A 21,988-nucleotide genomic window follows, 5' to 3' on the forward strand; every position below is an offset into this window, starting at 1 on the left:
AGCCGTGACGTAATTTTAAAAATGCGCGCGTTTCCTGCCTCCCGTGACGTCACGGCTTGTGATTGGTCGCGTTGCCCATGTGACCGCGACGCGACCAATCACAAGCCGGATCATAATTTTAAAATCCTGAATGCCTAGAATTAGGCATTGAGGACCTGAAAATTACGTCACGGCTTGCTGTGATTGGTCGCGTCGCGGCCACATGGGCGGCACGTGACCAATCAGAAGCCGTGACGTCGCAGAAGGAAGTAAAAGCGCGCATTTTAAGCAAAGAAGGCTCCCGGTTCCCTCGGTAAGGTCCAGGCTGCGTCGGAGAGGTGAGTATAGCAATATTTTTTATTTTAATTCTTTGTTTTACACATTAATGTTGTTTCGATACCGATACCCGATACCACAAAAGTATCGGATCTCGGTATCGGAATTCCGATACCCGCAAGTATCGGCCGATACCCGATACTTGCGGTATCGGAATGCTCAACACTAATTGGGACATGTTATTTCCCTATCTGATGTTCGCTATCCGTGGGGTACCATTGCCATCCACAGGTTTTTCTTAGCTTGAGCTATTGTGTGGCAGGCATCCGAGGGGACTGCTCGACGTAGCTAAGGAGATGTGGGAACAGGAGCCAACTCTGCATCGGAGCGTAATAGAGCACGTGGCGAGCATGCAGGACCGGATTGTGGCAGTACGGTCCATAGTAAAAGAGCATCTAATGGATGCCCAGGTCGTGCAGAGCCACACGTACAATAAAAGAGCCACGGTCAGGACCTTTAAAGAAGGGGACCGGGTGTTGGTACTAGTGCACACCCCACAGAGTAAGCTCATGGCCAAGTTGCAAGGGCCTTACGAGATACGGGGGAAGGTTTTAAAAGTGAATTATAGGGTGCACCAACCCGGAAAAAGGAAACTCGAGCAACTATACCATATCAACCTGCTAAAAGCCTGGAAAGACCTGGAATGTTTTGTCACGGAAGCGACTCCGGTCATACTAATGGGGATCCCTCTGACACCGGCCAAGGACACAGCTGGGGCTCAGGTTAAAATAAATGATCCTCTCACCAAACAGCAGCAGCGGGAGGCTCGAGCTCTGGTGCAGCGGAATATAGATGTATTCTCAGAGCTGCCAGGGCAGGCTTCTGCGATGCAACATGATGCTGTCACTGAGCCCCGGGTAAGGGTACGGATGAAACCGTACCAAGTCCCAGAAGCCCGAAGGAAAGCCAAAGAAATGTGCAATAGAACTCATGGAAGCCAGCTACTTAGGTTACGTGATCGGCTGCGGCGTTATCAACCCCCAAGTAAACAAGATCGAGGCCATCCAAAACTGGCCCAAGCCACTGAGTACCAGACAGGTAAGGGCGTTTCTCGGCATATTGCCAGTTTATACCCAATTTTGCAGGGAAATCATCACTCCTAACTTTCCTGTTTAAAGGTAAGAAGTCAGTTATGGTCCACTGGAATCCTCAAGCGGAGGAAGCATTCCTGTCCTTGAAGTCGGCGTTGTGTGGACAGCCGGTCCTCATTAGCCCCAACTTCAAGGAAACGATTATCGTGCAGACAGATGCCTCAGAGGTAGGTCTGGGAGCGGTGGTGTCGCAAGAGATGAATGGGGATGAGCATTCAGTCACCTACTTGAGCAGGAAAATGACCCCGGTGGAGAAACATTATAGAGTAGTGGAGAAGGAGTGCTTGGCGATTAAGTGGGACTTGGAGTCCCTAGGCTACTATTTGCTCGGGCGTCAGTTTAGTTTGGTAATGGACCATTCACCCCTTGTCTGGATGAGAAACGCAAAAGAAAGGAATGCTTGGGTCATATAAATTGCAGTGTATAGGAGATATGTGGATATGTTCTGCGCTGCCGCAACAACACAATTTCAAACTTGATAAGATAGTAATGGTGGTTTATTCTATGCGTTTCGGAGGTCTCAGTGACCCCTTGTTCAGGAAATGCCACACAAAGAACACTAAATGTGATCCTAAACTTTATGTAAAATGTTCCTAACAAAAGCTTCAAATCAATCCACAAAAAAAGCAAGTCCCCACTCAGGTCGATCATCTGTCAGTAAAAATATAGGAGCTTCTACATTACTGGTAGCAAAAAGGCTCTGGAAAAGTGCTATGGCTCCTTGCCCCAAAAGAAATCCAGCAAACTCTACGCTCCCAATCCCAATGCCCCCTCCTTTCTGAGCCGCACAATGTGCCTAAACCACATTTATCGTCCAACAAATGTTTCATTCCTGTAAAAATGAGAGCCCACTTAATTTATGGGGTGCATGTCTCCAGAAGCACGAGCTGGGCACAATGTACTGGTCACTCCAACATACTGGTCACTACAGCAGCAATTTAAAATTTACACTCAGCAACATCTACTGCTGCTTGTTTCTGGAATACATTATTGGAGTCAAAATCGGCACTACACCTGTAGATAATTTCCCAAAGGAGTATAATTTACAAAATGGGGTCACTTGAGTGGGGGGATTCTGATCTTCTAGCACTTGGGGGCTCTGTATTTGGAATCCGCAAACTATTATAGGAAAATCTGCACTCCAGGAGGCAAATAGCGCTCCATTCGTCCATCCCAAGTTTCGCCGTGTGGCTAAGCAGTACTGTATAGCCATGTATAGGGTCTTTCTACATTCAGCAAAAATTGTGGGACAAATTTTGGTGCCATTTTTATCCATTTCCACTGTGCAAATGTCAAATCTGAGGCTAAAACAAAATTTTGGTGCTAAAAATGTAACTATTTTTTCTTTACTGCCCAATAGTATAAAATTCTGGGATCCACCTGTTGTGTCATTATGATCACTGCACCCCTAGATGAATTCATTGAGAGGTGCAGTTTGTAAAATGGGAGGTTCTGCTGTTCTGGCACCTCAGGGACTCTGCTAATGTGACATGGCACCCTCAAACCAGTCCAGCAAAATCTGAACTCCAATATTGCACTGATTTCCTTCTGAGCTTTGCACTTGCCTCAATAGTAGTTTGCGACCACATATGGAGTATGGGCGTACTCAGGAGAAATTGCACAACAAATTTGTGCTTCCGCTGTCTTCTGTTACCCTTGAAACATTAAAAAATTGGGGCTAAGATAAAATTTGTGTGTGAAAAATGTGATTTTTTTTTATTTTCACGGCTCCACGATATAAACTTGTGAAGCACCTGGAACCACACATCTAGATACATTCTTTAAGGGGTCTAGTTTCCAAAATGGGGTCACTTGTTTGGAGTTTCTACTATTTAAGCACATCAGAGGCTCTCCAAATGCGACATAGCATCTACTAATTATTCCAGCACATTTTACTTTCAAAAAGTCAATTCCCTTCCAAGCCCTGCTGTGCGCACAAACAGTAGTTTTTCTACACATATTGGGTATCAGCCTACTCAGGAGCCTACTCAGGAGAAATTGCACAACAATTTGTAATGTGCAATTTCTCCTGTTACCCTTATGAAAATGCCTAATTTGTGGCTAGAAAGACATTTTTGTGAGAAAAATTAGATTTTTTTAAATTTTCACGGCTCAATGTTATAAACGTCTTTGAAGCATGTGGGGGTTTTACCCCTTAATCCCATATGACGTACTATCCCATCAAGGTGAACTGGGACTTAATTCCCAGGGACGGGATAGTACGTCATAGCGATTGGCCGCCCTCACGGGGGGCGCAGCCGATCGCGACCGGGTGTCAGCTGACTATCGCAGCTGACATCCGGCACTGTGTGCCAGGAGCGGTCACGGACCGCCCCCGGCACAATAACCCCCGGTACAGTATGATCAAAGATGATTGCAGTGTTCCGGTGGTATAGGGAAGCATCAGGCAGGGAGGGGGCTCCCTGCATGCTTCCCTGAGACCCTCGGTACAAGGCGATTTGCTCACCTTGTACCGAGCGTTTCCTCCCTGCAGGCCCCAGATCCAAAATGGCCGTGGGGCTACATCCGAGTCCTGCAGGGAGGTGGCTTACCAAGCGCCTGCTCAGAGCAAGCGCTGGTAAGCCTGCAGCCCTGCATGTCAGATCGCAGATCTGACACAGTGCTCTGCAAAGTGTCAGGTCAGCGATCTGACCCTATAAAATTATGCCCCTAGCCCCCCTCCCCGGGGCAATGTTATAAAGTAAAAAAAAAATGTTCACATGTGTAAAAAATAAAATAAAATTCATAATAAAGAAAAAAAAAAAACTATTGTTCCCATAAATACATTTCTTTATCTAAATAATAATAAAAAAACAATAAAAGTACAGATATTTAGTATCGCTGCGTCCGTAACGACCCCACCTATAAAACTGTCCACTATTTAACCCCTTCAGTGAATGGAGTAAAAAAAAAAACGATGCAAAAAACGCTTTATTATCATACTGCCGAACCAAAAGTGGAATAACACGCCATTAAAAAAAAGACGGATATAAATAACCATGGTAGCGCTGAAAACGTCATCTTGTCCCGCAAAAAAAGAGCCACCATACAGCATCATTAGCGAAAAACAAAAAAGTTATAGTCCTCAGAATAAAGCGATTGAAAAATAATTATTTTTTCTATAAAATAGTTTTTATCGTATAAAAGCGCCAAAACATAAAAAAAATATAAATGAGGTATCGCTGTAATTGTACTGACTCGAAGAATAAAACTGCTTTATCAGTTTTACCAAATGTGGAACGGTATAAACGCCCCCCCCCCAGAAGAAATTCATGAATAGCTGGTTTTTGGTCATTCTCCCTCACAAAAATCAGAATAAAAAGCGATCAAAAAATGTCATGTGCCCGAAATTGGTACCAATAAAAACGTCAACTCATCCCGCAAAAAACAAGACCTCACATGACTCTGTGGACCAAAATATGGAAAAATTATAGCTCTCAAAATGTGGAGATGCAAAAACTATTTTTTGCAATAAAAAGCATCTTTTAGAGTGTGACGGCTGGAATAAAAAAAATCCCCCCCAAAAAAATGCTATAAATAATAAATCAAACCCCCTTCATCACCCCCTTAGTTAGGGAAAAATAATAAAATTAAAATGTTTTATTTATTTCCATTTTCCCATTAGGGTTAGGGCTAGGGCTAGGGCTAGGGCAAGGGTTAGGGCTAGGGCTAGGGCTAGCATTAGGGTTAGGGCTAGAGTTAGGGTTAGGGCTAGGATTAGGGGTAGGGTTAGGGTTTCAGTTAGAATTGGGGGTTTCCACTGTTTATGCACATCAGGGCTCTCCAAACGCGACATGGCGTCCAATCTCAATTCCAGCCAATTCTGCGTTGAAAAAGTAAAACAGTGCTCCTTCCCTTCCGAGCTCTCCCGTGCACCCAAAGAGGGGTTTACCCCAACATATGGGGTATCAGCGTACTCAGAACAAATTGGTCAACTATTTTTGGGGTCCAATTTCTCTTGTTACCCTTGGGAAAATAAAAATTTGGGGGGCTAAAAAACCATTTTTGTGGGAAAAAATATTTTTTATTTTCACGGCTCTGCGTTATAAACTGTAGTGAAACACTTGGGGGTTCAAAGTTCTCACAACACATCCAGATAAGTTCCTTGGGGGGTCTATTATCCAATTTGGGGTCACTTGTGGGTGTTTTATACTGTTTAGGTACATTAGGGGCTCTGCAAACGCAATGTGATGCCTGCAGACCATTGCATCTAAGTCTGCATTCCAAATGGCGCTCCATCCCTTCCGAGCTCTGCCATGTGCCCAATCGGTGGTTCCCTCCGACATGTGGGGTATCAGCATGCTCAGGACAAATTGAACAACAACTTTTCGGGTCCAATTTCCCCTCTTACCCTTGAGAAAATACAAAACTGGGGGCTAAAAATAATTTTTGTGGGAATTTTTTTTTTTCACGGCTCTGAGTTATAAACTGTAGTGAAACACTTGGGGGTTCAAAGCTCTCACAACACATCTAGATAAGTTCCTTAGGAAGTCTACTTTCCAAATTGTGTCACTTTTGTTTTTTTTTCAATGTTTAGGAACATCATTGGTCTCTAAACAGAACATGGCGTCCCATCTCAATTCCAGTTAATTTTGCATTGAAAAGTCAAACGGCGCTCCTTCCCTTCTGAGCTCTGCCATGCGCCCAAACAGTGGTTTACCCCCACATATTGGGTATCAGCGTACTCAGGACAAATTGCACAACAACTTTTGGGGTCCAATTTCTTCTCTTACCCTTGGGGAAAAAAATTGGGGGCGAAAAGATCATTTTTGTGAAAAAATATGATTTTTTATTTTTATGGCTCTGCATTATAAACTTCTGTGAAGCACTTGGTGGGTCAAAGTGCTCACCACACATCTAGATAAGGTCCTTAGGGGGTCTATTTTCCAAAATTGTGTCACTTTTGGGGGGTTTCAATGTTTAGGCACATCAGTGGCTCTCCAAACGCAACATGGCGTCCCATCTAAATTCCAGTCAACTTTGCATTGAAAAGTCAAATGGCGTTCCTTCACTTCTGAGCTCTGCCATGCCCCCAAACAGTGATTTACCCCACATATTGGGCATCTGCGTACTCAAGACAAATTGCACAACAACTTTTGGTGTCCAATTTCTTCTCTTACCCTTTTTAAAATAAAAAATTGGGGGTGGGGTGAAAAGATAATTTTTGTGAAAAAATATGATTTTTTATTTTTACGGCTCTGCTTTATAAACGTCTGTGAAGCACTTGGTGGGTCAAAGTACTGACCACACATCTAGATAAGTTCCTTAGGGGATCTACTTTCCAAAATGGTGTCACTTGTGGGGGTTTCAATGTTTAGGCACATCGGTGGCTCTCCAAATGCAACATGGCGTCCCATCTCAATTCCAGTTAATTTTGTATTGAAAAGTCAAATAGCGCTCCTTCCCTTCCAAGCTCTGCCATGCGCCCAAACAGTGGTTTACCCCCACATATGGGGTATCGGCATACTCAGAACAAATTGTAAAACAACTTTTGTGGTCCATTTTCTCCTGTTACCCTTGGTAAAATAAAACAAATTGGAGCTGAAGTAAATTTTGTGTGAAAAAAAGTAAAATGTTAATTTTTATTTAAACATTCCAAAAAATTCCTGTGAAACACCTAAAGGGTTAATAAACTTCTTGAATGTGGTTTTGAGCACCTTGAGGGGTGCAGTTTTTTATAGAATGGTGTCACACTTGGTTATTTTCTATCATATAGACCCCTCAAAATGACTCCAAATGAGATTTGGTCCCTAAAAAAAATGGTGTTGTACAAATGAGAAATTGCTGGTCAACTTTTAACCCTTATAACTCCCTAACAAAAAAAAATTTTGGTTCCAAAATTGTGCTGATGTAAAGTAGACATGTGTGAAATGTTACTTATTAAGTATTTTGTGTGACATATCTCTGTGATTTAAGGGCATTAAAATCCAAATTTGGAAAATTGCGAAATTTTCAACATTTTCGCCAAATTTCCATTTTTTTCACAAATAAACGCAAGTCTTATTGAAGAAACTTTACCACTATCATGAAGTACAGTATGTCCCAAGAAAACATTGTCAGAATCATCAGGATCCGTTGAAGCGTTCCAGAGTTATAACCTCATAAGAGACAGTGGTCAGGATTGTAGGATTGTAAAAATTGGCCCGGTCATAACGTGCAAACCACCCTTGGGGCTTAAGGCGTTAGGGTGCTTACCACACATCTACATAAGTTCCCTGATGGGTCTAGTTTTCAAAATTGTGTCACTTGTGGTGTCAAATTTTTGCTTCCGTTTTCTCCTGTTACCCTTATGACACTAAAAATTGGGGCTAAAATAAGATTTTTGTGTGAAAAATGTGATTTTATTTTTATTTTCACGGCTCCACGATATAAACTTGTGAAGCACCTGGAATCACACATCTAAATACATTTTAGAATGGTTTCACTTTTGGGTATTTTTTGTCATATAGACCCCTCAAAGTCACTAAAAATGTAATGTGGTCAGTAAAAAAGGTCAGTAAAAAATAGTTTTGTAAATTTTGGTGAAAAAATGAGAAATCGCTGGTCAACTTTTAACCTTTATAACTTCCTACCAAAAAGAATTATGTTTCGAAATTTGAACTAATGTAAAGTACAGATGTGGGAAATGTATTATTTATTATTTATTAACTATTTTGTGTGACATAACTCTGAGTTAAGGGCATAAAATTTAAAAGTTTAAAAACTGCAAATAAATAAATGCAAGTTCTATCGAATACTTTTTACCACTATCATGAAGTACAATATGTGATGAAAAAACATTCTCGGGATCATCGGGATCTGTTGAAATAAACATAAAGTGACACTGGTCAGAAATCTAAAATTTGGCCTGGTCATGGAGGTTCAAACAGCCTTGGAGGGGTAAAAGGATTAAATTGTAAATATGATATAAACACTTGAAGAAGTTATAAGTTGGGCATTAGAAGCAGATAAGTTCTAATAGTTGCTGAGCTCACTTAACATTTCTACTTTCAGTGCCAACGCCAAAATGTCTGCCACAAACAATGAAAATGTTCCTCATACTTATGAGACCATACAGAACCAAGCTTCCTCAGCTGTCCCTAACTGGATTACATCAGTTCCAACATACCAGCAAAATGTCTGTCCACCTATACCTGCATATACTGCCTCCCCTTCAACACAAATGTGGGCTGTTCCCACTGTGACCCCACAATGGAGTGTGGCTAATGTAATGGCTCCAAATACACATCCTTCATCTCCTTTTTATCAAACGTTTCTGAAAAGCAAACCACAAGCCTTGGGGGTAAGTAGCCATTAAATAGTAAGTACCTATTTTGTCATTATATTATTTAAATTTTAATTTGTCATATTATCTAAAAAGTTTTTTCGAGCTTACAAAAAAGAAAGAAAATTAACTAGAAATTTCTGAATACTCATCAGTTTATGCAACCATCGTTTATTTTTTTCATAATCTTGGCCAGCAATGTGCAGCACTGTATTTGTGGGCAAGTATTCTACTGTTTATCTACTGCTCATTTGATATCTCTCTCCACATAAACCTACATTGCCTCCATTTACAACTGCCTGCACAGCCCTTAAGTACAAGGTAAAGGGGTTGTCTAAACATTACTGGTCATTAAAACAAAAAAATAACATACACTTACCCACCAGACACCTGACACCCCTCCATACATCTGCCTGCATCTCCCACTGGTCTCCTTACTTCCTCATCCCCCTCACCAGCTTGTAAAAAATGGGAAGTTTGCAGCTAAACAGAGACTGAGGACCAGAAGGGTTAATAAGGAGTTTGGTAGAGGATACAGGCAGCAGTGCAGGGAGTGATAGAGGCCAGGAATGCATCTGTGCTTTTTTCGTTCATGGGCACAATTTTAAAATAAAATATGTAGTAGACAACCTCTTTACGGAAGTGCCGTAATTAACTTCTCTTCAGAGACAACAAGGAGAGATATTGCAATGACACTTAGTTCAGAATCAAACATATCCAAAAGTGTTACAAATAGGAAAAACCAAGATTGTGTAATTATACACTAAATGTCTGTGACTTAAGATATGAATATAAAACATAATCTGTGTTTACTGTGAATTGTAAAATATTAATTACAATCACACAAATCTGCATAAGCTCGTTTATTATAAAACTAGATGGAGGCCCGATGCTATTGCATCGGGAGAGCGATAATGTTGTGATAGGGGCAGGCTTTGCAGTGTTGAGAATTTGTCACTTCCCCCACCCATGTGCTCACCCACCTATCGGTGGTCAGGATCCTCCTCTTACCGTCTCTGCCACTCTCTGCTCCTTGCACCCCTGAGATCAGCAGCGTGGAGAGCAGCATCTCTGGGATCCATCTGCCACACCTGCTCTCATCCATGTGATCGGCGATCCGCACTCTGTCCCGCCAATATGGCCGCCACCGCTAGGATTGTTGGAAGTTGTAGTTTTTCACTTGGAATTTGTTGTGAGCAGTGAGGTGTGCAGTGTGAGGTATGTGAGTGGTGTGATGTGTGAGGTGTGTGCGCAGTGTGAGGTGTGTGCAGTGTGAGGTGTGTGCGCAGTGTGAGGTGTGCGCGGTGTCCCAGCAGCGGGGGGTCCGGCAATGACCCACTGGTGGTACTGCGCAAGGGCCTGGTACCACCAGTGGGTGCCATATTGGAATACCCATCACTTGGGCATTCCAATACGGCGGTCAGCATACTTCCGGTGTGGCGCGGTGGATTGTGGGATTTGAGGACGTCCAGACGGAAGTGGATGACAAACAATTTAAGGTAAGTATATAAACAGATTTGCAATCACATACAGACCCAAATGCTGCGGTCAATAAAGGCCACTGGGCCACATAAAGATATCAGTAATTCAAATGGAACAGAAGCATGGAAGGCCTATTACAAATTTAGCATTGGAGCAAAGAAGGCTTTATGTATTTTTCTGTCTGCTACTTTAAACAAATAAAATGTAGGCAATTATTTTAAATTATGAACATTTTTCATGAATTTCTGTGGTTTTGCAAACCTTTAAAAGAAAAGAATGTCCAGCTTCACCAAATCTGTAAAAAAGAGTTTTCTTTATTCACAAACTTTTAAGCATAGAGGATACAGACTTCAGCACGAACCATATGGGTAAGAATCTCAACGCATTTCTGGAGACTAAGCTCCTTGGTCATGATGCTGGACATTCTTTTCTTTTTTTGGATTCTACATGCCTGGACACAGTGGGTCCGTGCTCCCGAAGATTTGTTTATTCATCACGGGTGAGCTGGTTTATATTCCTTCTTTCTAAGTTTTTTGCAAACCTTTGATAAACTTTATAGAGAAAGAAAAGCAATATTATTTAGAGGTGAACAACTGGCCTAGCATCAGTGAGCTCTAAACTTTAGACCCAAATTCATTATACACTGCTCAAAAAAATAAAGGGAACACTAAAATCCCACATCCTAGATATCACTGAAAGAAATATTCCAGTTGTAAATCTTTATTCATTACATAGTGGAATGTGTTGAGAACAATAAAACCTAAAATTATCAACATAAATCACAACTAATATTCCACGGAGGTCTGGAGTTGGAATGATGCTCAAAATCATAGTGGAAAATGAAGTTACAGGCTGATACAACTTCAGTGGAAATGCCTCAAGACTAGGAAATGATGCTCAGTAGTGTTTGTGGCCTCTACGTGCCTGTATGACCTCCCTACAACACCTGGGCATGCTCCTGATAAGGCGGCGGATGATCTCCTCCCAGAGCATCCGCCAACTCCTGGACAGTCTGTGGTGTAACGTGATGTTGGTGAATGGTGCGAGACATGATGTCCCAGTTGTATTCAATCGGATTCAGGTCTGGGGAACGGGTGGGCCAGTCCATAGCTTCAATACCTTCATCTTGCAGGAACTGCTGACACACTCCAGCCACATGAGGTTTGGCATTGTCCTGCATTAGGAGGAACCCAGGGCCAACTGCACTAGCATATGTTCTCACAAGGGGTCTGAGGATCTCATCTCGGTACCTAATGGCAGTTAGGCTACCTCTGACGAGCACAAGGACGGTTGTGAGGTCCTCCAAAGAAATGCCACCCCACACCATTACTGATCCACTGCCAAACCGGTCATGCTGAAGGATGTTGCAGGCATCAGATTGCTCTCCACGGCATCTCCAGACTCTGTCACATGTGCTCAGTGTGAACCTGCTTTCATCTGTGAAGAGCCCAGGGCACCAATGACGGATTTGCTTAACCTGGTGTTCTGTGGCAAATGTCAAGCATCCTGCACGGTGTTGGGCTGTGAGCATAACCCCCATCTGTGGACGTCGGACACTCAGACCATCTTCATGGAGTCGGTTTCTAACCGTTTTTGCAGGCACATGCACATTTGTGGCCTGCTGGAGATCATTTTGCATGGCTCTGGAAGTGCTCCTCCTGTTCCTCCTTGCACAAAGGCTGAGGTAGTGGTCCTGCCGCTGGGTTGTTGCCCTCCTACCGCCTCCTCCACATCTCATGGTGTACTGGCTTGTCTCCTGGTAGCACCTCCAGCCTCTGGACTCTACGCTGACAGACACAGAAAACTTTCTTGCCACAGCTCGCATTGATCTGCCATCCTGGGTGAGCTGCACAAACAGAGCCACTTGTGTGGGTTGCAGAGTCCATCTCATGTTACCATGAGTGTGAAAGCACAACTAACATTCAAAAGTGACCAAAACATCAGCCAGAAAGCATTGGTACTGAGATGTGGTCTGTGGTCCCCATCTGCAGAACCACTCCTTTATTGAGTGTGTCTTGATAATTGCCAATAATTTCCATCTGTTGTCTATTCCATTTGCACAACAGCATGTGAAATTGATTGACAGTGTTGCTTCCTAAGTGGACAGTTTTATTTCACAGAAGTTTGATTTACTTGGAGTTATATTCTGTTGTTTAACCCTAGAACGCATACCCATAGAAATCTACACATTCACGCACCTGGGGCCTTTTAGGCCTGTTTACAATTATCATGGAATAACTCAAATAAAAATACTTTTCAAAATTGATTTTACAATTGCAAGGTAAGGATGCATTCCAACTAGCGCTGGGGTCCGCCAGGAGGGGATCCGTAATGGATCTGACCTCCTGGTGACCCCAGCTAAGGCTGGTGGAATCCCGCCATTCCGGCAGCCTTAGCTGGAGTTACCAGGAGGTCAGATCCATTATGGATCCCCTTCTGGCGAACCCCAGCACTACTGGGAACACAGCCTAAGATGTGTATATTTCAAAACATAATTATGTGCATAAAACAACAAAAAAGTAAGTAAACGGGCACGCCAAATATAGGCATTCTATATGCAATTTATTTATGAAAACATTTTTTGGTTGTAGCAAACTTTGTGCAGGAATATTTATTTGTAACTTTACATATTCCCCCTACAATTCTCGCATATTATTTTTTCGGCTGAATGTTCCTTGCATACATTTTGTTCGCGAGTAGAACAGAAACGCTCCGATTTTCTTTCCTTCTTTGCTGGACAAATATAGCAGCGCTTTCTTTTTTTTTCTCTTTGCTCTGGATGTTCCAGAAAGCGTATTCCACATCGGATCATTGCCTCCGTAATTTGCCTTCACATGTAAACAAAAGTATCACATGTAAATCTAGTACAGGCCTAAAAGGCCCCAGGTGCATGAATATGGGGTAGTCACCAAAAAAGGTTGTTATACCGAAATGTCTGTAACATAAAAATATATGAATAACTGGAAATTACTAACAACTATATACCTGAGGATTACCTAGATTTTCAAAATTCTAACTAAAGTACTTTTACAGAAAATAGAAAACAAGTAACCTGGCAGACCTGCGAGGCCCCAGGTATGCGTTCTAGGGTTAAGTGTTCCCTTTATCATTTTGAGCAGTGTAGATGAGTTTCTAAAAGAAGCATCTTTAGTCTAAATAATCCTTCTCTCCCATAACATCATCTCTCAGGAATGAGTTCTGAGGCCTCCAGAAATATTAGACTGGTGGAATGAGCCAACTGTGGCTTGATGTGTATGAGGGCCTTTATTAAGAAAAGAGACAGTCCCTCCAAAATAGGGGAGTTTGTATTGCACAGCTGAGAATGTTGATAAGATACAATAAAAATGACTCTATAGTAATTTTCCCCATGTGGATGTATCCCTTACCTGCGTATGAGCTATGGAATATAGGTTTGATATATATACATGATATGTAAAATAACATATCATATACAGTACAGACCAAAAGTTTGGACACACCTTCTCATTTAAAGATTTTTCTGTATTTTCATGACTATGAAAATTGTACATTCACACTGAAGGCACCAAAACTATGAATTAATGAATTAACACATGTGTAATTATATACTTAACAAAAAAATGTGAAACAACTGAAATTATGTCTTATATTCTAGGTTCTTCAAAGTAGCCACCTTTTGCTTTGATGACTGCTTTGCACACTCTTGGCATTCTCTTGATGAGCTTCTAGAGGTAGTCACCGGGAATAGTTTTCACGTCACAGGTGTGCCCTGTCAGGTTTAATAAGTGGGATTTCTTGCCATATAAATGGGGTTGGGACCATCAGTTGTGTTGTGCAGAAGTCTGGTGGATACACAGTTAATAGTCCTACTGAATAGACTATTAGAATTTGTATTATGGCAAGAAAAAAGCAGTTAAGTAAAGAAAAACATGCGGCCATCATTACTTCAAGAAATGAAGGTCAGTCAGTCTGAAAAATTGGGAAAACTTTGAAAATGTCCCCAAGCGCAGTGGCAAAAACTATCAAGCGCTACAAAGAAACTGGCTCACCTGAGGACCGCCCCAGGAAAGGAAGACCAAGAGTCACCTCTGCTTCTGAGGATAAGTTTATCCGAGTCACCAGAAATCGAAGGTTAACAGCATCTCAGATTAGAGACCAGGTCAGTGCCACACAGAGTTCTAGCAGCAGACACATCTCTACAACAACTATTAGGAGACTTTGTGCAGCAGGCCTTCATGGTAAAATAGCTGCCTCTAAACCACTGCTAAGGACAGGCAACAAGCAGAAGAGACTTGTTTGGGCTAAAGAACATAAGGAATGGACATTAGACCAGTGGAAATCTGTGCTTTGGTCTGATGAGTAGTGTTGAGCATTCCGATGCTGCAAGTATCGGGTATCGGCCGATACTTGCTGTATCGGAATTTCCGATACCGAGATCCGATATTTTTGTAATATCGGATATCGGTATCGAAACAACATTAATGTAAAAAGGTGTAAAAGAAAGAATTAAAATAAAAAAAATCGCTATACTCACCTGTCCGACGCAGCCGGGACCTCGGCGATTGTAAGCGGCAGCGTTGTTTCTTTAAAATTCGCGCTTTTACTTGCTTACGTGAATTCCCGGCTTCTGATTGGTCAGGGCGGCCATGTTGCCGGGACTCGGACCAATCACAGCAAGCCGTGACGAAATTACGTCACGGCTTGCTGTGATTGGTCCGCGTCCCGGCAACATGGCCGCCATTAACCAATCACAAGCCGTGACGTCACGGGAGGCTGGACACGCGCTTATTTTGAAAAGCGCGCGTGTCCAGCCTCCCGTGACGTCACAGCTTGTGATTGGTCACGGCGCCATATTGCCGGGATGCGGACCAATCACAGCAAGCCGTGACGAAATTACGTCACGGCTTGCTGTGATTGGTCCGCGTCCCAGGAACATGGCCGCCATTAACCAATCACAAGCCGTGACGTCACGGGAGGCTGGACACGCGCTTATTTTGAAAAGCGCGCGTGTCCAGCCTCCCGTGACGTCACGGCTTGTGATTGGTCACGGCGCCATATTGCCGGGACGCGGACCAATCACAGCAAGCCGTGACGTAATTTCGTCACGGCTTGCTGTGATTGGTCCGAGTCCCGGCAACATGGCCGCCCTGACCAATCAGAAGCCGGGAATTCACGTAAGCAAGTAAAAGCGCGAATTTTAAAGAAACAACGCTGCCGCTTACAATCGCCGAGGTCCCGGCTGCGTCGGACAGGTGAGTATAGCGATATTTTTTATTTTAATTCTTTATTTTACACATTTATATGGTTCCCAGGGCCTGAAGGAGAGTTTCCTCTCCTTCAGACCCTGGGAACCATCAGGGATACCGTCCGATACCTGAGTCCCATTGACTTGTATTGGTATCGGGTATCGGTATCGGATTGGATCCGATATTTTGCCGGTATCGGCCGATACTTTCCGATACCGATACTTTCAAGTATCGGACGGTATCGCTCAACACTACTGATGAGTCAAAATCTGAGATCTTTGGTTCCAACCACCATGTCTTTGTGTGACGCAGAAAAGGTGAACGGCTGGACTCTACATGCCTGGTTCCCACTGTGAAGCATGGAGAAGGAGGTGTGATGGTGTGGGGGTGCTTTGCTGGTGACACTGTTGGGGATTTATTCAAAATTGAAGGCATACTGAACCAGCATGGCTACCACAGCATCTTGTAGCGGCATGCTATTCCATCTGGTTTGCGTTTAGTTGGACCATCATTTATTTTTCAACAGGACAATGACCCCAAACACATCTCCAGGTTGTGAAAGGGCTATTTGACCAAGAAGGAGAATGATGGGGTGCTATGCCAGATGACCTGGCCTCTGTAATGTGCTGCTGCAGTGCAGTATAGTGCAACCTCCACCAGGGGGTGCTGGTTAAAGAAAAGAGGTTGTACACACAGCACAGCAATTCTGAACTACAACACAGGTGTCACAGGTAATAAAAGAGAAGTCAGACAAGCCAAGGTCATACACAGAGAGATAAGTGCAGTACACAGGAGGAATCAGAAGAATGGTCGGGGACAAACAAGAAGTCAGAGCCTACCGGGAACGTGGTAAACAAAACATGAGACTTAAGATGAAGTCGGGATACAAGCCAGAGGTCAGAACAAGTCATAAACGGGTACAGGCAGTCAGAGGCAAAAAGGAACACTAGTACAAGTGAACAGGTCAGGTGCTCAAGCCGTGCAGCATGAACTATAGCAGACACTGGCCCACAGGCTGCAGAGGACTTAAATAGCTCAGCCAGCTTCAAAGTGAGGCAGAGGGGATTAACTCCAACATGAACAGTTCAGAGACAAGACAGCTGAACATAAACTCAGAACTGGATTATGACAGTCTCCACAGTCACCAGACCTGAACCCAATCGAGATGTTTGACGTGAGCTAGACCACAGAGTGAAGGCAAAAGGGCCAACAAGTGCTAAACATCTCTGGGAACTCCTTCAAGATTGTTGGAAGACCATTCCCAGTGACTACCTCTTGAAGCTCATCAAGAGAATGCCAAGAGTGTGCAAAGCAGTCATCAAAGCAAAAGGTGGCTACTTTGAAGAACGTAGAATATAAGACATATTTTCAGTTGTTTCACATTTTTTTGTTAAGTATATAATTCCACATGTGTTAATTCATAGTTTTGATGCCTTCAGTGTGAATGTACAATTTTCATAGTCATGAAAATACAGAAAGATCTTTAAATGAGGTGTGTCCAAACTTTTGGTCTGTACTGTACATGAATGTATTATAACAGTAGATGAATTCATCACTAGAATTATCATAGGTTCATGAATACAGCACCAGAACCAACTTTAGTACATGAATACAACACAAGATCCAGTTCCGTACAGCAACACATCACCAGAACCAGAATACATGCATGAATACATCACAAGAATCACCAACAGTACATGAATACATTTCCAGAACCACCATAATTACATGAATGCAGAACCAGAACCACCAGTCATGTATAGAGGACAGGAGAGATATACTACAGGAGGAGGCTCTGTATATAGCACAAGGGTCATATACTGCATGAGAGGAGCAGTACAAAGATGAGAGGAACGGTATACTGCAGAAGGGAGCTGCATATTGATGAGAGGAGTAATATACAGCAAGACAGGCTGTGTGTAGAGGACAGGAGTGATATACTACAGGATGGGGCTGTGTATAGAGGACAGGAGTGATGTTCTGAAGGATGGAGCTGTATATAAATAATAGGAGTCATGTTTTGCAGTAGGGAACTGTGTTTAGAGGACAGGAGCAATATACTGCAGGAGGGCACTATGTATAGAGGGCAGAAGTGATATACTACAGCAGGGTATATAAGGGGTGGAATTGTGTCTATAGTTGTGGCACCTCTACAAAAAAAGTATCAAATAAAATGATTATAAATAATGAGGTGTCAGCAAACTATCATGGAAGGGTAAAGTGTTTAGTTCAGTCATAATTACATCATACGAAAAAATGTACACGAAAACCAATAGATAAAAATGTATAAACTTTGTTCAACATGAAAAAATGTGTATATAAAAAGTTGCTAAAAAGTAGGAAATCACAAGGCAGCACCACTCACCCACAGTGATAACTAGAGAAAGGCAGTACAGATTATATTGCAATGTAAACATCCCATATACTACATGGAGACAATGTCTTGAGTCAAAGAAAAAGACTTAAGCTGGAGTTACACTAAACGACTTACCAAAAATCACGACCAGCGATACGACCTGGCCGTGATCGTTGGTAAGTCGTTGTGTGGTCGCTGGGGAGCTGTCACACAGACAGCTCTCTCCAGCGACCAATGATCAGGAGAACGACTTCGGCATCGTTGAAACTGTCTTCAACGATGCCGAAGTCCCCCTGCAGCACCCGCGTAACAAGGGTAAACATCGGGTTACTAAGTGCAGGGCCGCACTTAGTAACCCGATATTTACCCTGGTTACCATTGTAAAAGTAAAAAAAAAACAAAACACTACATACTCACATTCTGATGTCTGTCACGTCCCCCGCCGGCGTCCACAGGGTTAAAACTGCTTTCGGCAGGAGCGCTGCTAATGCAAGCGCTGCTGCCGAGAGCTTCCCTGCACTGAATGTGTCAGCGCCGGCAGTAACAGCGGTCACGTCACCGCTGTGCTCTGCTTTATGGCCGGCGCTGACACAGTCAGCGCAGGGAAGCTCTCGGCAGCAGCGCGTGCATTAGCAACGCTCCTGCCGAAAGCAGTTTTAACCCTGTGGACGCCGGCGGGGGATGTGACAGACATCAGAATGTGAGTATGTAGTGTTTTGTTTTTTTTTACTTTTACAATGGTAACCAGGGTAAATATCGGGTTACTAAGCGCGGCCCTGCGCTTAGTAACCCGATATTTACCCTGGTTACAAGTGAACACATCGCTGGATCGGCGTCACACACACCGATCCAGCGATGACAGCGGATGATCAGCGACCAAAAAATGGTCCTGATCATTCCCATCGACCAACGATCTCCCAGCAGGGGCTTGATCATTGGTCGCTGTCACACATAACGAGATCGTTAGCGGGATCGTTGCTATGTCACCAAAAGCGTGACGTTGCAACGATATCGTTAACGATATCATTATGTGTGACTCAGCCTTTAAAGCAGGGAAAACATCAGAAGCACATAGCACATTAAAGGGCACCTGTCACCCCGTTTTTTCAGTATGAGATAAAAATACTGTTAAATAGGGCCTGAGCTGTGCATTACAACAGTGTATTTTGTGGACGCCGATTCCCCACCTATGCTGCCAAAATACGTTACCAAAGTAGCCGTTTTCGCCTGTCAATCAGGCTGGTCTGGTCAAAAGGGCGTGGTGTCTTCCCCCAGATCTTGCTTAGTTTTCCGTTGGTGGCGTAGTGGTTTGCGCATGCCCAAGGTCCCGAATCCACTGCACAGGGGAGTTAAAAGAGCGCGATGTGCACTATTTCATTGGTGATCGGTGGGGGCGGCCATCTTCCTTTGGCCGCGCGTGCGCAGAAGCGGCGCTCTGCTGGCCGCGGCTTCAGGAAAATGGCCGCGGGATGCCGCGCGTGCGCAGATGGAGATCGCAGCGGCCATTTTCCTGAAGCAGAGTTCGCATCTCGGCTTCAGGAAAATGGCCGCCGCGATCTCCATCTGCCATTTTCCTGAAGCCTCGGCCAGCAGAGCGCCGCTTCTGCGCACGCGCGGCCAAAGGAAGATGGCCGCCCCCACTGATCACCAATGAAATAGTGCACATCGCGCTCTTTTAACTCCCCTGTGCAGTGGATTCGGGACCTTGGGCATGCGCACACCACTACGCCACCAACGGAAAACTAAGCAAGATCTGGGGGAAGACACCACGCCCTTTTGACCAGACCAGCCTGATTGACAGGCGAAAACGACTACTTTGGTAACGTATTTCGGCAGCATAGGTGGGGAATCGGGGTCCACAAAATACACTGTTGTAATGCACAGCTCAGGCCCTATTTAACAGTATTTTTATCTCATACTGAAAAAATGGCCGAAACGTTGTATGTGACTATGGCAGAATAAAGTTTCTTATGCGTCATCATCTCGCAAGACCGCACTGCATGCAGCGGTCACCGGGGTGTCACGAGGAGCATCATTAACCGGCCGCTTCGATCCGGGGGGCCACCAGAGGGTGAGTATGTAACTATTTTTTATTTTTTTATTATTTTTAACATTAGATATTTTTACTATGCATGCTGCATAGGCAGCATGAATAGTAAAAAGTTGGTCACACAGGGTTAATAGCAGCGTTAACCGAGTGCGTTACACCGCGGTCAACGCTGCCATTAACCCTGTGTTAGCGCTGACTGGAGGGGAGTACGGAGCGGGTGCTGTGACCAGAGGGGAGTACGGAGCAGGTGCTGTGACCGGAGGGGAGTACGGAGCGGGCCCTGTGACCGGAGGGGAGTACGGAGCGGGCGCTGTGACCAGAGGGGAGTACGGAGCGGGCGCTGTGACCGGAGGGGAGTACGGAGCGGGCTCTGTGACCGGAGGGGAGTATGGAGCAGGCGCTGTGACCGGAGGGGAGTACGGAGCGGGCGCTGTGACCGGAGGGGAATACGGAGCGGGCGCTGTGACCGGAGGGGAGTATGGAGTGGGCGCTGTGACCGGAGGGGAGTACGGAGCGGGCGCTGTGACCGGAGGGGAGTACGGAGCGGGCACTGACTGCAGGGAGGAAGGAGCGGCCAATTTCTTCCGGACTGTGCCCGCCGCTGATTGGTCGAGGCTGTTTTGCCACGACCAATCAGCGACTTGGATTCCATGACTGACAGAGGCCGCGACCAATGAATATCTGTGACAGAAAGAAAGACAGACAGACAGACAGACAGACAGACAGAAGGACAGACAGAAAGACGGAAGTGACCCTTAGACAATTATATAGTAGATGAGTGAATACATTTGGCACTATTCGTTACTCTTACAAATTGTACGCTATTTGGGCTATTTGTTACTCGGCAAGTAAATATCTATTCGCCTCAGTGTATTCAAGTGACCCGCAAGCATGTTTTGCACTTTATTTGCAGGCAATGAACATGATGGACTTGCTTGCCAATCACAGTAATGCCGTTGCCATCTTTGGTGTATCATCACTGTGATTGGCTGGCCTTACAGCTTCATAGGGGATATTTAAGTCCTGCCGGTTCCATCTTGCTCACATTACATGCAGAAACAGCATAGTGAGACCATAGTGTGAGCATAGGGAGATTGAAAGCAGCATATAGGGAGAGTTTCTGATTCCAAAAAGCTCTTTTAAGAGCAACTGAGAATGAAGATTAGTTCTTTGTTAGGTTGAGATAGCGTAGGGACAGATTTAATACAAGGGAGAGGAAAAGGAAGACAGGGAGTTATCATTGCAAGTACATGCTCCAAATCTCTGCTAGGTTGCATTGCGTATACTGTAGGAACAGATTAAGTGAGCAGGGAGAGAGAGGCAGGGTTTCATATCCAGTAGCATTATATATAAAACAGCTCTTTTTAGAGCAAAATACTATTACTCATAGTACCAGCATATACTAAACTATTTTTTTAGCTAAATAATGTTCCTGAATACTAGCATATATTAAACCTCTTTTTTAGAGCTAATTGCGAAATAATATTCCACGCCTATTGCTAAAATAGCATATATTTATCTAGCATTTATCTGGCGCAAAGCCTGCTGGGATACGCAAATGTCACTATTTACCAGCAATTTCACTGAGTCTGCTGTTGGTGTTTGTCATAAAGGCGATATAAAAAATTACTCTGCTATTGGTTAAATAAATAGTGCATGTTTATATAGCAGTTGTGCGACTGGCACAAAGCCTGCAGAGATAGGCAAATGTCACTATTAACCAGCAATTTCACTGAGTCTGCTGTTGGCATGTGTCAACAGAGGGAATTATTACTTTCAAGGGGGCAAAATGTGGGCACTGTTTTCTGTGGCACTTGCACTTGACATTACTACTGTATATTCTAGAGGGTTGTTTGACCATCTAGAGGCACACAGTAACACACAGCAGGTGCAGTAATAGGGACACATATGGCAGCAGCGGCTCAATATTGGGGTATCAGCAGTATAAGGAGTTTGTGCAGGTTGGGAATAGATGGAGACGGTGCCTGAAATGTCAGAAGTCAGATGTGTCTTTGTTGAAAAACTGGGAAATTGCTGATCAACTTTGAACCCTTCTAACTTCTTAACAAAAAAATTATGTTTCAAAAATAATGTAGATATAAAGTAGACATTTATTTGTTTACTATTTTGTGTGATATAATTATCTGGTTTCAATGCATAAAAATTTCTAAATTGCAACATTTTCAATTTTTGGGTAAAATTTTC

At 43.7% G+C, this 21,988-nt stretch overlaps 1 protein-coding gene across 4 annotated transcripts in view; it reads left to right on the forward strand.

Annotated features, from left to right (window-relative positions):
• The window catches only part of LOC143764880 (membrane-spanning 4-domains subfamily A member 4A-like), a 328,843-nt gene that overhangs the window by 95,824 nt on the left and 211,031 nt on the right, over positions 1 to 21,988 (forward strand). For all 4 annotated transcript variants that reach the window (XM_077250944.1, XM_077250946.1, XM_077250945.1 and 1 more), the window contains exon 2: positions 8,400 to 8,688. In XM_077250944.1, coding sequence (XP_077107059.1) covers positions 8,413 to 8,688 — 276 coding nt within the window. In that variant the 5' untranslated portion in view covers positions 8,400 to 8,412. The remainder of the gene's footprint in view (positions 1 to 8,399; positions 8,689 to 21,988) is intronic.

Source organism: Ranitomeya variabilis, chromosome 4, assembly GCF_051348905.1.
Source record: "Ranitomeya variabilis isolate aRanVar5 chromosome 4, aRanVar5.hap1, whole genome shotgun sequence".
NCBI classification, from domain to species: Eukaryota; Metazoa; Chordata; class Amphibia; order Anura; family Dendrobatidae; genus Ranitomeya; species Ranitomeya variabilis.